Source organism: Haliotis rufescens, unplaced genomic scaffold, assembly GCF_023055435.1.
Source record: "Haliotis rufescens isolate VD_foot unplaced genomic scaffold, xgHalRufe1.0.p SCAF_17, whole genome shotgun sequence".
In the NCBI taxonomy this organism is placed as follows: Eukaryota; Metazoa; Mollusca; class Gastropoda; order Lepetellida; family Haliotidae; genus Haliotis; species Haliotis rufescens.
Genome location: NW_025963857.1, coordinates 32,396,194 through 32,410,191, shown reverse-complemented (window position 1 = coordinate 32,410,191; position 13,998 = coordinate 32,396,194). Strand labels below are relative to the sequence as shown.

The 13,998-nt window shown below is 39.6% G+C and overlaps 1 protein-coding gene across 1 annotated transcript; it reads right to left on the bottom strand.

Annotated features, from left to right (window-relative positions):
• Window positions 1–730: 730 nt before the first annotated feature.
• Window positions 731–11,783, bottom strand: LOC124142559 (abnormal cell migration protein 13-like). Its single transcript, XM_046511118.2, has 5 exons — window positions 11,631–11,783; window positions 5,623–5,859; window positions 4,411–4,548; window positions 3,517–3,758; window positions 731–2,390 (listed from the first exon to the last, which is right to left on the bottom strand). Exons 1-5 carry the CDS (start codon window positions 11,704–11,706, stop codon window positions 2,106–2,108), a joined length of 978 nt encoding a protein of 325 aa, XP_046367074.2. The 5' UTR covers window positions 11,707–11,783; the 3' UTR covers window positions 731–2,105.
• Window positions 11,784–13,998: the final 2,215 nt, after the last annotated feature.

Genomic DNA, 13,998 nt, shown 5'->3' with positions numbered 1-13,998 from the left:
CAATGCATTTTTTTGCAATTTAAACAATAAACAAAACAAAAAGCATTATATTCAAAAAGGCGCCACGTCCTTGCCTTATTACCTGGTGAGACCCCTCAAACATTTATAACAATGCTAAAAAGTTAATAAAATGCCAAACCCATACATCTACTACCCAAAATGACTTAAGGACAACCCGATTCTTTCATATTAATATAGTTAGTACGCCATGACATGACAGATAAGCTAGAGTTATATGAAAGAATTATGTGTGATCCTTAACTTCCACTGAGTGGTATATATTCATTTCACACTACTTTCATAAATGGATAAAGAGGTCAAACATGGATCTTATTATGTTGGTCTTATTATAAATACAGTCATGGAGCAACAGTTATGATGCTAAGACAAGATTTTTGAAAATAATTTTAGCTATATCCGTGCCCTGTGAGTAATATTGTAAACATAAAACGTCAATGCATGAGAATAACTTATCCCCCGACACAGATTCCATTTGGCGTAAAGGACAAATTGCTGTGAAAAGTTTATGACTTGAATACCGAAAATCAGTGATGACACCCCATGTTAGCGAAAAGAGTAAGCACGTCCTGCCCTAGCGGAAGCAGCCGCCATTCCCACAATATGCATACAAAATGGGTATTTATTGCCTAAAACAATTATTCTCAAATGAGTTCCTCATACATGTAACGATAATGCTAACATCTAAGTGACAAAAATAAGAAAACTGCAATCATTGAAACAACTAGTTTTATTAAAGTTTTCATAGCAAACGTGGTAACAGTGAAAATAGTAAAGGAATACAAATTAGGCACAACACATCTTCATCAAACGACCAGCGTTTATATGTAATAAGTTTAAATCATCACACAAGTAGTAACTCTTTCATGTGCAATGCTATACCATTGCAACAAGTATTTACAGGTACGTACCAGCATGAATAATATCCTATGGTTCTGATTAAAGAACATTCTTTATTTCCAAGTAAAAACTCCCAAGTGACTCTTCTAAATAGCGGGATTCAGATCAGTATCGAGATTATCAAGCTTTCGAAATAACCATGTTGTAGAGATTCGGCCTACAAAAATAAGTTAGGGATGTCAACAAAATTCATCAATTTGATAAATCAATTGCTTTTTTCGTTATCATATCAATAAGTTGATACAAGGTTTACACAAATAGAATACGGAAACAGTGGAGGTTAACTGTTTTAAAATAATATAGACATTAGACACGGATTGTTACATGTACCTTCGTGTTACAATTTATTCATCATAAATTCATCTTCATGCTTTCACAATAGTCATACCAGTCATATTGTATCAGCTCTATGGCTGCTGATGGGGAGTTAGTTGGGTTTAACTCCGTTTTCAACAGAATTTTAGTTATAATTATATAATTATGTGAACATAATTAGGAACTATAAATTGTCTATGCAAGATAAAAACCAGTCAATATTATCTGCGGAGACAGATTCCAATAGGCGTAAAGGGCAAAATAGCGTAAAAAGTATATGAATGGACCAAAGAAAATCAGTGGTGACACCAGACGTTCGCGAAAAGGGTAAGCACGTTTTGGATAACAGTTGGAGACAATGACAGTCCAACGATAACAATCGAAGGATTTGACAGTCCAAGGCTCATACTCAGAGCCTATGCTATGTTTTCTGTTTGAGACCAGTTTCAGTCAGTGCTTCAAAACATAAAATAATTTTAGCCAAACAGTTTTTGGGAACCCAAAACGCATTACCTTTCAGAACATTTTGGATGTCCAGTGAATGAATAACACTACTCAAAATATGTTAAAGACCTCCCGATTTTTTCTTTCCGATCACTATAGCAATACCAAAGAATCGGGCGTTTTTATATTCATTTTGAGTAATATATATTGTTTCATTAAACTTAAGAAAAAATGTCAGGCCCCCGCCCATTTATCAGTTTTAAAACTACATCTTTTCATCAAAATAATATCCAGACGCCTGTATGTAGCTTGCGGAACCGCAGCAAATACGTTTCAAGTCACCGTGGGTCTGTATGCATAGAAAGCGATATGGTTCAAGGCACAGACCAAGCTATAGATTCTCACGATACTTTGTTCTCTAAGGGTAATCAATAATTGTTTTCCCCTTTCTGTGAGTATGGGGGAGGAGCGTTTGGGGGAGGGGGTTGCCAGCCCTCGGGGACGGCTGGGGGTGGGTAAGCGACAGGCTGGTATTCGGTGGGTTGTGGGTAAGCAGCGGGTTGTGGGTGCCCGGCAGGGACCCCTGAAGCTGCTGTATAGCTTGGTGGAGCCGGGTTCATGGGCTGTGTCATGACTTGATTGTTGGTGTTTCCGTACCAGGGATTGGTGGTGACAGCCTGGGATCCTGCGTTGTAGTTGACTGTTGTAGTAGTCTAAAAAGGTAAATAGGTACAATATGCATATATACATGATGTCAGAAACATTTTGTTTGTTTGTTTGTTTTTTAAACGCCGCACACAGACACAGTACCCGCCAAGATCCGGGTTAGAATAGATTTTCAGCAACCTAAGCTTGCCGTAAAAGGCGACAATGCTTGTCGTAAGAGATAACTAACGGGATTGTGTGATAAGGCTCGCTGACTTGGTTGATGCATTTCATCGTATCCCAATTGCGTGGATCGATACTCATGATGTGAATCTCTGGATTGTCTTGTCCATACTATTATTTACAGACCGCCTTCATATAGCCGGAATATTGCTGAGTGCGGCGTTAAACAACATGTTGTTTGTATTGTTTGTTGTTTACCTCTGCACTCAGAAATATTCCAGTTATATGACGGCGGTCTGAATAATAGAGTCTGGGCAGACAATCCAGTGATTAACATCATGAGTATCAATCCACGCAACTGGAATACGACTGAAATGCATCAACCAAGTCAGCGAGCCTGACCACCCGATCCCGTTAGTCGCCTCTCACGGCAATCATGGGCAATCTATTCTACCCCGGATCTTCACGGGACGCGTTAAACAACAAAGAAACAAACAAACATAGTTACAGCGTCAGGGTGGTGGTGGGCCTTGTGATTCAAACAGTAACTCGTCACTGGGGTTCGAATCCCCACATGGGTACATTATGCAAAGCCCATTTCTTTTGTTATTGCTGGACTATTGCTGACAGTGGCGTAAAGCGATACTCACTCACTCACTCGTAGGTTTACGCCGTGTGTATAATGATCAATGCATAATGATTGCAATTGGACCATGACAAATATGACATCATTCGTGACCATTCGAGAACCAGCCGAACGGAGAAATGCGAATGGTGGAGGATGCGATACACAGCTTTCGTGGCCAACCGTGCCATTCGTCACCACTCGCATCCTTCCGTAACCTATGATTCTACACTCGACTTGTCCCGAAATGGGATGAGTTGTCACGAATGCAACCGGGCATTTTGAGACAGCCCGAATGTTTTTTTCCGGGTACGGAAAGACGCGAGTGGCGACGAATGAGGTACCAGTCTGACCTGTGGGAAGGAGAATGGATACTGCCTACTCACTTTAAGGACTGTTCCAGGCGTAGGTCCCTTTCTGCAGCAGCAACAACAACAGATAACAGTAATAATAATAGCGAGGAGTATGACGAAGGCAACGAGGCCAACGATCAGCCAGATCCACCAAGTCCTATCCATGTAACAGTCGTCGCTGTTGTCGCCGCAGTTGTCGTAGGAATCACAGTACAGGCTGTAGCTGATGCAACGGCCGTTGTCGCAGGTGAATTCGTCGCTGTCACAATACACATCTGTAACAAAAGCACAGACATTCATTCAATATTATCACTGAGTGATTGAGTGAATGAAAGTATTCCACTTATATCATAGACTGTTAGTTTCATGAAAAGCTCAAAGTGATGCAGGTTTTAGAATTTTACCACTTTCGTGAAACCCACGAGGTCTGAAATGGCGCTGCCAAGCCTAGAATCATGATCACGTGGCTATCGGTCTCTTCGGAATGAATGAAAACGAGCTAGCCAATCACCATGATGCAAATATTCAGTAATATACTAATATTCAGTAACAGGCAATATACAATGTTCATGTCAGTCCTTGTCGCTTATCGCTAATTAAAAAGAATAAAAAAGAATAAATAATAATCCCCATCCGCTTCTCCAAAGATACAAGGGTTGGTCAGTTAAGCTAATGACCTCGTGACCAACGCTATCGTACCCATAACACTGTGTGGATATATACATGAATTAATTAATCATGTTAACGGTAGACCCTCGCTTTGAGTATACACAGGCGTTTACATTCAGGGAACGTTTTGGTGTAACGGAATTTCACATTCGATTTATTGTGACCGCGTTTTTAAATTAAGCATATACCCCGTGAAGATCCGGGTGAGAATGGTCTTCAACAACCCATGCTTGTCTTAATAGGTGTAGCTATGCTCACCCGTGTTGTAACTGGTCACAAGGACGGTAAAGCCATCGTCTTCCTTGTAGCTGTTGCTTTTGAACTTTAGTAAAGCGTTTCTCCCGCTTGTGGACATGCTGGGCGGTATGCTGTCTCCACACATTCGGGAACCTAGAACTGAAAAGAAACACATTTTCGTGTCAATATTCACCAAAAATCCTGAAACATAGAAAACATAACTTCCTTTTTGTTTTGTGGACTTCCATTTCTTAGGCGGAGAGCCAGAAGGCAAACTCATCTATAAAAAAAACAGAGTCACAAGAATCTGTAGCTTACCTGATCATGATTTTCTCTATCAATGTCTTTTCAGATGAGCAAGATTGATACAGCAAAATAGAGACACTATTAATTTACACATAGGTGAAAAGTAATTGGCGGAGTGGAGGCCAAACATATACAACATGTTTGCCAAACGAAAGACCAAACATACGTCAGTGAGAACACCATGGGCCACGACAATAAAAACAGGACAGTGCGCTTCACAAGGCCAGAGTGACATGCGATGGTTAAGCTATGCTAATGTACCCTTCAAACCTAAATTAGACACAGAACTGGTTGGTTGACTTGTCCTGCCCTTTTTGCAACATCATGGAACGTCTTTGCGAAGGTGTCTTAATGCCATCCACATCTGACGGTTACAATGTCACTTGTATTGAGATACTATACAGTAGGACACAAGTGAAGTCAGGTGGTTCCTTACGTCATCCCGTCCTCGAAATCTAGCCAAATTACGAAAGCCCGGGTTTGGTACTACTATTACAGTCAAGACTCAATTTGTTTACAGACCGCCACCATAGAGCAGAAGTACTGCTGTGAAGCGTCATGCAACAAACAAACACTTTTAACGCAAATTGTGTAATGGTGGGTACTACCGCTAGGGCAGGACGTGCTAACGATCCCTCGGCCTAAACCCATGCCACATCATATATATAATGATTCACATTATGCAAGATACTCACGTGATGAAGAGGAAGACGATCCGTCCACCTAATGTCATGACACGTTATAAAAGTATTTACGGTTTGAAGACACTCACGTGATGAAGAGGAAGACGATCCGTCCACCTAATGTCATGACACGTTATAAAAGTATTTACGGTTTGAAGACACTCACGTGATGAAGAGGAAGACGATCCGTCCAACTAATGCCATGAAACGTTATTATAATAATTCACGGTTTGAAGACACTCACGTGATGAAGAGGTAGACGATCCGTCGCGTATCTCCAAGTAGTCGTCACAACCGAGGATGTTAGCAATGTCCATATCGAGGAACTTGAACGACAAGCGCTGACCAAACGCGGTCTTAACTGACATCTTACAGTCCATGTTGCTTCTATACTCGCTGGCGTAGGTAAGACGCAGCTTAAATGAATGCAGATACCTGTTGCTCATGTCCAGGGTCTTGCCACAAAAGTTGTCCATAGAGTCTGGATTACAAAAATGAAAATAATATTAACTCGTTTTTTTATCACAATGTTACATATTCTACCACCAGAATAATGGGCAAAACATTATTGGAATTGAGAATATGTCGAAATGCAATAACACAAGAAAATCGGGAGTTTGTAAAGGTCAAACGTCGTAGCTTGATAAAAAATAAAAATAAATCATATCATATTATTGCGTATTTCATATACTTCATCATCGTGCATTCAGAAAGGACTGTGTATAGCAGGCAAAAGGGCAATTTTAAAATCGGATTGGAATTTTATCAGCACTGTTTAAAGAAACTTCAAGTTTTAGAGCAGAAGGCGAAGAAAGTCGACGGACGGACGGAAAACCGGATGACTAGTCTGTCTCCCAGACCCTGGAGAATGAATAAAAAGGAGTGCCACACAAGTCTAGTATGATTTGGCAAGTCTAGTTTTTAGTCTGAAATAAAGATAACTATATTTCTGGGACTAAATGTCAGTCTACCCGTCCGGATGACGGACATGATATATGCTCATGTGGGTTTCAGTCAGGTGAGTTAAACATGAATTCAACTCAACATGTAACCTTTATGCTGCAAATGCATATATTTATAAAGTAAAGCTCTTTGCTTTAATGTCAATGGAGCTGTTTTCGACATGACGACCATTCTTACAAGACAAATGGATCGTGGATGACCAAGTTATTTTCTCTAACGTTCCACAAAGTCGCTGTCCAAAGTAGCGTTCCTTAGCCATCCCAGGATCCGCTAAACCAGGTCTTGATCCCAGAATTGCACTGATTATGATTCGTCACTTGTCACCACCCCATCGGTGCTGATTGGTTTCACCACTTCAGGCTTTCCTCCTACATTAAAGGGAGACAATGACCTACGGTCTGGTGGCCATTTCTAGTCTAGGTTAAATCGTAATGAGTGCCAAGTGTTAAATTGAGACATTAGTTCGGCGGTAATTGGGTTAATTTAATAGTAATTTTGAGTTGCCAGCCTATCAAAGTGCGTTCAATGACAGTTACGTAATTCCGTGAAGATCCGGGTTAGAATTGATACATATGCTTGTCGTAAGAGGCGACTTATGGGATCGGGTGGCCAGGCTCGATGCACGTCAACGTAACCAAATTGTCAATCACTGTATTTTCTGGTCCATACTCGATTGTTTACAGACCGCCGTCATATGGCTGGAATATTGCTGAATGTGACGTTAAAATAATAAATTAGTCCGAGCAGAGTTTTCCTTTATAATGGAGGCCATATTATATTATTTGGCCATATAATTGTATTACTGTTCATAACGGCCTAAAACCCAACTGATCAACCATGACAAATGGACTTTTTCCTGGGCACGTATTCAGTGATGCGGTCAGAAGTGATTATGGCTCGATAACCACTTCAAAGTTAGTAAAATTAACTCGTCAAATTAGATCAACCCTTAAAAGTCATGGTAAAAAAATATTACGCCGCTGTCAGCAGTATTTAGATATCAGTATGCAAATAATCAGGACTCGCTCAGGCGGGAGTTTTGGATAGCAACGGCACACGCTTTCGATAAAACTACATGAGCCTGTTGTTACCTTAAAGGGGCACTGATCTAACGCAATTCCCCGGGACTGGTTGTTGCCTTTGTTATTGTTTTTTCCCAGTGAGTACCCGGATGTATAGCAGAAATCTAGACTAGTTCGCGACCTCTGCTGCGCCATTCGTAAGCGCATTAGTCACTTTTATGGGTAGTAATGGCGTATGGTCACATTGATCAACAAAATGAAATACAGTTTTCGAGATAAAAAGGAAATGTAGGTATCTTTGTGAGTAGCATCGGTAATGGTGACGAAGTTTTGATAAGTCACTTGCTTGGTAATTTTGCGATTTTCGTTTACACTATTTTGACTTGCAACACAGAGTAAATATTTCACCTGAGCATATGCTTTTTTTATAGTGTGTATATTTTTTTACTGTCAAATGTGTAACAAATTTATTAAACGTCTAAATATTCAGCTATTTTACAAAGTGACTGAAAAACATTTCCATCTGTATTATTATGACAACGAATTCCAAACATTTTGATGTTTAATGTCATCACCAAGAGACTGAAAATGTTACGTTGAAAAGTACATTTCTAATAATCTGTTGTGATGTTTGTAGGCCCTTTTGATCGTCTTGATCAATCTGGACAGATTTTTTAGTCAAAATGACTGAAATATTTACACATTTTATAAATTGCCTGAGAGAATCACATTTTACAAATTGACGGTAATATATACACGCTTACAAAGGAAAAGACCTGTGACAACAACGTCTATCGCGCATTGAAGAATTTCCCAACCAAGACGTAGAGAAACAAGAACGAATCGGTTCAAATGAAGGAAACAAAATGCAAATATCATAATTACAACCTACCAAATTTATGTGTATAAGTTTTAGGCAGCTTCCTTGTTCGAGGAATGTATCCGTGAATATCCACACAAAGGAACAATATCCCACTCGTCTGCAGCTGTACAAAGAAACTTATTCGATGTCACGTGTCTCAGTAACAATCAAATATGTTAAAAGATATATATCGTTTCGGGATATTATAACCCGTGTTCGTTTCTCAACTGATCGCTTGGATTGTTTCAGGTGTTTTACATAGGTGTCACGTCTCAATGGTCGGCTGAGAAGGCCCACGTGACAACTATTTTCACAACGTCCACGGTTCCTAAAAATTCCATTGAGTGATAGATAACAATGATCAATCAATCAACGTGTTATCAGTTAATCCTTTGAACAAAGTATGTTGTTTTTACATCGGCACTTCGCGCCATGATATGAGTGTATTCCCTTTGTTTTAGTAAACCTAGACATGTAAACACTCACTCGACATATCGATTGTGCAAGATAACAGTGATTAATCAATCAATGTATTTTCTGTTAATCCTTTGATGACTAGGAACGATCCGTTGACTTACAAAAAAAAGTTAATCAACTGATCATTCATCTCTTGCTGGGCTGCCACGTGTATATTACATAACACACATTTCACCTCACTTCAAACCTGGATTTAGATTGAATAATTACCCCAGACACAATAAATGCCAAATGGGAACCTTTGTCAGGTAATCTAAGTGGTGCTACCACTAATTGTACCTGTACTAAATTCATTAATTGAGCATCAAGTGAATGACGACAAATACACAAGTGCAGGGTTATACGAGAAAACGTGGATGACAACAAGGGAGTAGTAATCGTATTATCGACGCAAGCCGAAATCCGAAAATGCTTTCACTGCATGGATACTTTTTTTGGTATTAAACTATAACCATCTGGGGTATTTCCAAATGACGACATCCGATGAGCTCCCTTGTTGTTTTTGTCTGTTTGTTTAGGCTGAAGAAATTAATAAACATGCGCCCTTTGTCGAAATCTTTATAGATCACAGTTAACCAATCAGTGTTCAAAAATGCGTAAAACAAATATTGCCTCCAGCCTCCAAGTTTATTTAGCTGTCCTTGCAGACGGTACCCCAGTCTCTGGTCACGCTCAGTTGAGTTGCGTATCATCCGGGTACTCACGGGGGAAAAACAATAACAAAGGAAACAACCAGTCCGTTAGATCAGTGCCCCTTTAAGCTTATTTGACGATAAGCTTGGGCCTTATTTTCAGTTATCACTTGAGGCGGACACACAATTGATTCCCGCTGTTTTCATTATGTAAGTTATATTTCTATGGGTTGAGAAAGTACACGTTGAGAATATTGTTTTAATGTTTGGCGAAGAAAGGCTGGTAGAAAAGTTTGAAGATATTTTGGAACATTTTCAATTTTGAATTATACGGTAGATTGGGTTCCCACTCTGATTCGCCCTGATTATGTTGTTTTAGGTTTGACAACACCATACCAGTGCTCGTTGTTTCACCAAATGCTAAAATGTCTAAAACTTACATCACTCAGAGCTTTCCTCCTACATCAAGCTGACATGCTGTGATATAACTAAAACATTGTTCAACTCGACGTGAAACACACGAACACAGGTATATGCTGCAAACCTAGAGACATAATCGGGGATTTCAACCCACCCGTGTCCCCCAGGAATAAGATGAAAGGTATAAACTATGAAATCGCGTGTTTCAAACGCGCTGGGGTAATATATTCCCCCCGTGGGGTGTGGACTTCCATACAATATTTATAACAGTGATTGTCAATAGCTGGTGGAGGTTAAGTAAATATTCCTTCATGCTCGTTGACGGTAGGGTTTGGGTGACAAAGATCGCATGACCAACAGGCGTCATCAACTCTTTTTAGTATTGGTAAAATTATTGCGTGGCATGGTGATTACTTGTTTTAATGACACAACCACAGAAAATTAAGTTCGTGGGTATGATACTTCCCCAGAATATATCTCTCTCTCCCACTCTCTCTCTCTCTCATACCAGTGGAGAGTTGAAAATGCGGACGTATTTGTTGAAAGCTTAAAATCAGATTTACTTAAAAACTCTGTCTTTTGAATATTGTCAACGTTGACTAAATGAAGCACTGGAAAACATGTTTCTCAGGTTCTAGAAGCTGCAAGTAGCACAAAGAGATCTTTTACATGTAATAAAAGAAGTTCTATATCAGGATTCTACAATTTTGAACATTGTATCCTAAAAGACATCTCAGATATTATTTAGGAGATACACCTGATCGGTATAGAAGGCATTTTTGTGTGATGAATAGATATAAAGCTATCTGCCTTTAGAAAAGAAACCTTGAATTAAGAACATATCAAAACCTTAAAAGCTGTAATTTCCAGTCCAAACGTGTTTTGGAAGGGTCGTCGCGGCATTTCGTATCCAAGTACTATGCATAACAATATAAGCAATGCTACTTGGTCTGATTATTTTAGCAATGGTTTCACTGGTGATTTTATAAATGATGTGAATTTAAATAGGTATACACATGATAATGTGTTTGATGTAGAGCCTTTTGATTGTGAAATGGTCGAAGAGGTATAGTGTTTTCTTGAGTCCCCTGGTACAGAGGACGAAATACAGGATGTTATCTTTCATTCAAAAGATGGCTAAGTCGCAAGTATAGACAATGGTATTATTGAAATGTTGAAAGTCTCTGAAAATGTGAATTATATAACGGGATATTTGAGACCGGCGTTTTTCCTGCTGTTTGGACTGGAGTGTTTATTTTCCCTATTTAAAAAATGAGAGCGTGGTAATCCAAATAACTACAGTGGAATTGGGAATCGATACCGGTCTACGTGATCAAATCTCAATAGGGATGTTTATCGCTCTGAAAATAAACATTTCTTGAGAGGCACTTTCCTATTTTTGTTATTACAGTAAAAAACATTCCTTATTGACGGGGTGGCTTGTTTTCCTTTTATAAGTATTAACACACATGTAACTATCGTCGTTACTTAATCACCGCGATATGTCCTGGTTCTATTTCAAGTGGCGAGGACAATACACAGATCATATAACATGTACGTAAGCAGTGACGCCCTACCTCACCTGGATTATCAATACCGAACACGTTAATAAAATCATCTTGACTAATTTAACACCACGCTTGGATAATAAAAAAATACATACGTACATATCTAGCGATAGATGACACCCCAGAAATACATGAGCACAATGAAAAGACCTGTGGTTTCGTGCCGATGACTATATTGATCATTTAGTATAGCGTATGTAAACAATGACGCCGTACCTTACCTGGCCTAATTACAAACACATTCATTTATAAAATCAGCTTTGAGTAATTAAACACCAGGCTTCGATCGTCAATAAATATATACATACATATAGTGGTAAATGTCTCAGCAGAAACACACAGGGACATCACAGTGAAACACAACAGCATATAGGGCGCCGCCATTTTGAATCCAGACCTGAGTCAACTGCGTGACACCAGCTATAAACCGGGTCGGTTATTTTTAGCCCAGCTACGTCAGCTTGACACGGTTCACTTATCTGTTCGAAATATGACGCATGGGTATAGTCAACGGGTGGACATGAAGGTAACACAATGGATTTTGGAGAATATATGTCCCGTCAGTCTTTTCCCCCGATGACCGCCCACAGCTTTAAATGTTTTAACGCCTCAATCAGCAATATTCAAGCTATAAATGACGGTGGCTTGTACATAACCGAGTATTCACGAGACAAACCTGTAACTAATATATTACGAGCAGCGACGTTCGCCGTCGGGGTACAATGATGACCGCCCACAGTGACAGAATTATCGATTTGCTGTAGAATATTCTTCCTGAAAGGCAGGGTGGATTGTCATCAATATTTAGCCTTTTCAATTACATTACATTAGCACGTAGGGGCTTTTGATACAATGTAAACGAGTATTGATGTTGTTCTGTAACACTGATGGTTACAATAGACGGGGCTGTGCTCAACGGTTTCTGCCCAATCACACTTAGTTCTAATAAGGCTTAGTGGCATGCGTGATATATGAGATATGGTAATAAAGTTTTATTGTACTCATTGTAAGCTAGTCCAAGGTGGTGAAAATATGTTGACACAGTGCTTATATTTATTCTTTGATGATTCTCTATCGTTTAAGGTATATTTGTTCGTTGTTTTAATGCCAAAACTAAATATGTTATATTCAAGCTATAATTGACGGTGGCCTGAACATAATCGAATCTTAAGATAAACCGGTGACTACTAAATTTTATAATTATGAGCAATGACGCACACCGTCGGGGTACACTGCCAGTCAGAGTACCAAGTCATCGAGTCTGATCCCCACAAACAATTCGTCGACAATGAACCTACTCTAACCCTAAAATAATACAACACCGTTAAGGTTTAATTGAGTAGTCGCGTTTTTTATATGTTTTCGCAAATTGACCAGGTCACCTGGAGCGCTTAGTTCAGAAAAATAAAAACGTTATCCGCAGGTTGCAGTTTCTGCCAACCGGTCACGATCTGCAATCCGTTTCCAGGACCTTTAACATTTTATTGATTCTACTTCCAGATTTTGTTGAAACAGTTTTAAAGGAAACTTCTTCAGTTACAAATACATGTGTATTACACCGCAGGGGCCTTTGATACAATGAAAACGAGTACTGTGCGTGAGTTGTCTAAAGCCCGTTTTCAGTTGCATTGGAGTGGAGAGAACAAGATGGCGTTTCCACATCAACAAGCGAAGTGATTGGTGCTGGCAGACCGCAGGCCATTCTCAGAAGGCATTCGACAATTATTATTAGCTATTTGGTAGCATTCCGTTATGCTTTTATCGGTTGTTTTATGCCGCAGATAGCAATAACAGTTATATCAAGGCGGCCTGTAAATACAGGATTATGAGCTATGCAAACTAGTTGCTGAAAGCATTAACGACAAATGCAGTCGGGGTACGATGACACAAACACTTATCTTGGCCACCCGAGCACGTACAATAGATTCCTGGGGACTTTAATGCTGCAACACAACAGCAAATATCATCCACATTACAACAGATGCTGTTTTAATAAGAGTATTGGTCAACGCAAATGGTTGGAGCATTGCTCTGTCCGCAGTTTTTCATCTGCTCGAACCTTCCGATCCAACGAAGTCGCATCTTACGACTATTCCTGGCATGGGTCCCCACGGGATTCTAATTCCAAAATCTTGATACTGAACGTCAAGGTTTATCCTTGTTTATGCTGATCCTGGACTGTAGTGAACAGAAAATCCAATTCGGCTTACTGTTTTACAAGTTTAATGTCAAAACGCTGGTTAAATGTGTTATCCTTTCACAGCACAAAACACACTTTCACAGTACAAAACACAAGAACGAAGATTATCCCGATCTTTGTCGTCAGTTGGGTTGAACGCCGCTTTGACCAGTTTGTTCAGTTATATCACAGTGTTAACGTAATGCTACCCGCAGCTTCATTCAATTTACAGGCTGCATGATACATGGTCACTTTACACATTATCGGACACAAGACGTTGACTGAAACGCATAAACGTGGAAGTAGTATTCATTCATCTAGAAGACGGGGTTCAGGACAAACGAGCTTCACTGTACAAGTTCCCAAGCCATTGCTTTTTCCACGTGAAAGCTCATATTTCGAACATAAACTCCCAGGCAAAAGAAATTATACACCCACATTTAATCGTGGCTGAAAAATGTAACACTAGAAATGGTTATTCGATTGTGATGTTTGTT

What these genes read in the sequence shown, in the direction of transcription:
- LOC124142559 (XM_046511118.2), bottom strand. Translation starts at nt 11,706, where the DNA reads ATGGCGGCGCCCTATATGCTGTTGTGTTTCACTGTGATGTCCCTGTGT. An exon ending in ATCGTCTACCTCTTCATCAC is followed by an intron (nt 4,549 to 5,622) that starts GTGAGTGTCTTC and finishes GTTTCTTTTCAG; the next exon opens with TTCTAGGTTCCCGAATGTGT. An exon ending in CGCCTGGAACAGTCCTTAAA is followed by an intron (nt 2,391 to 3,516) that starts GTGAGTAGGCAG and finishes TTACCTTTTTAG; the next exon opens with ACTACTACAACAGTCAACTA.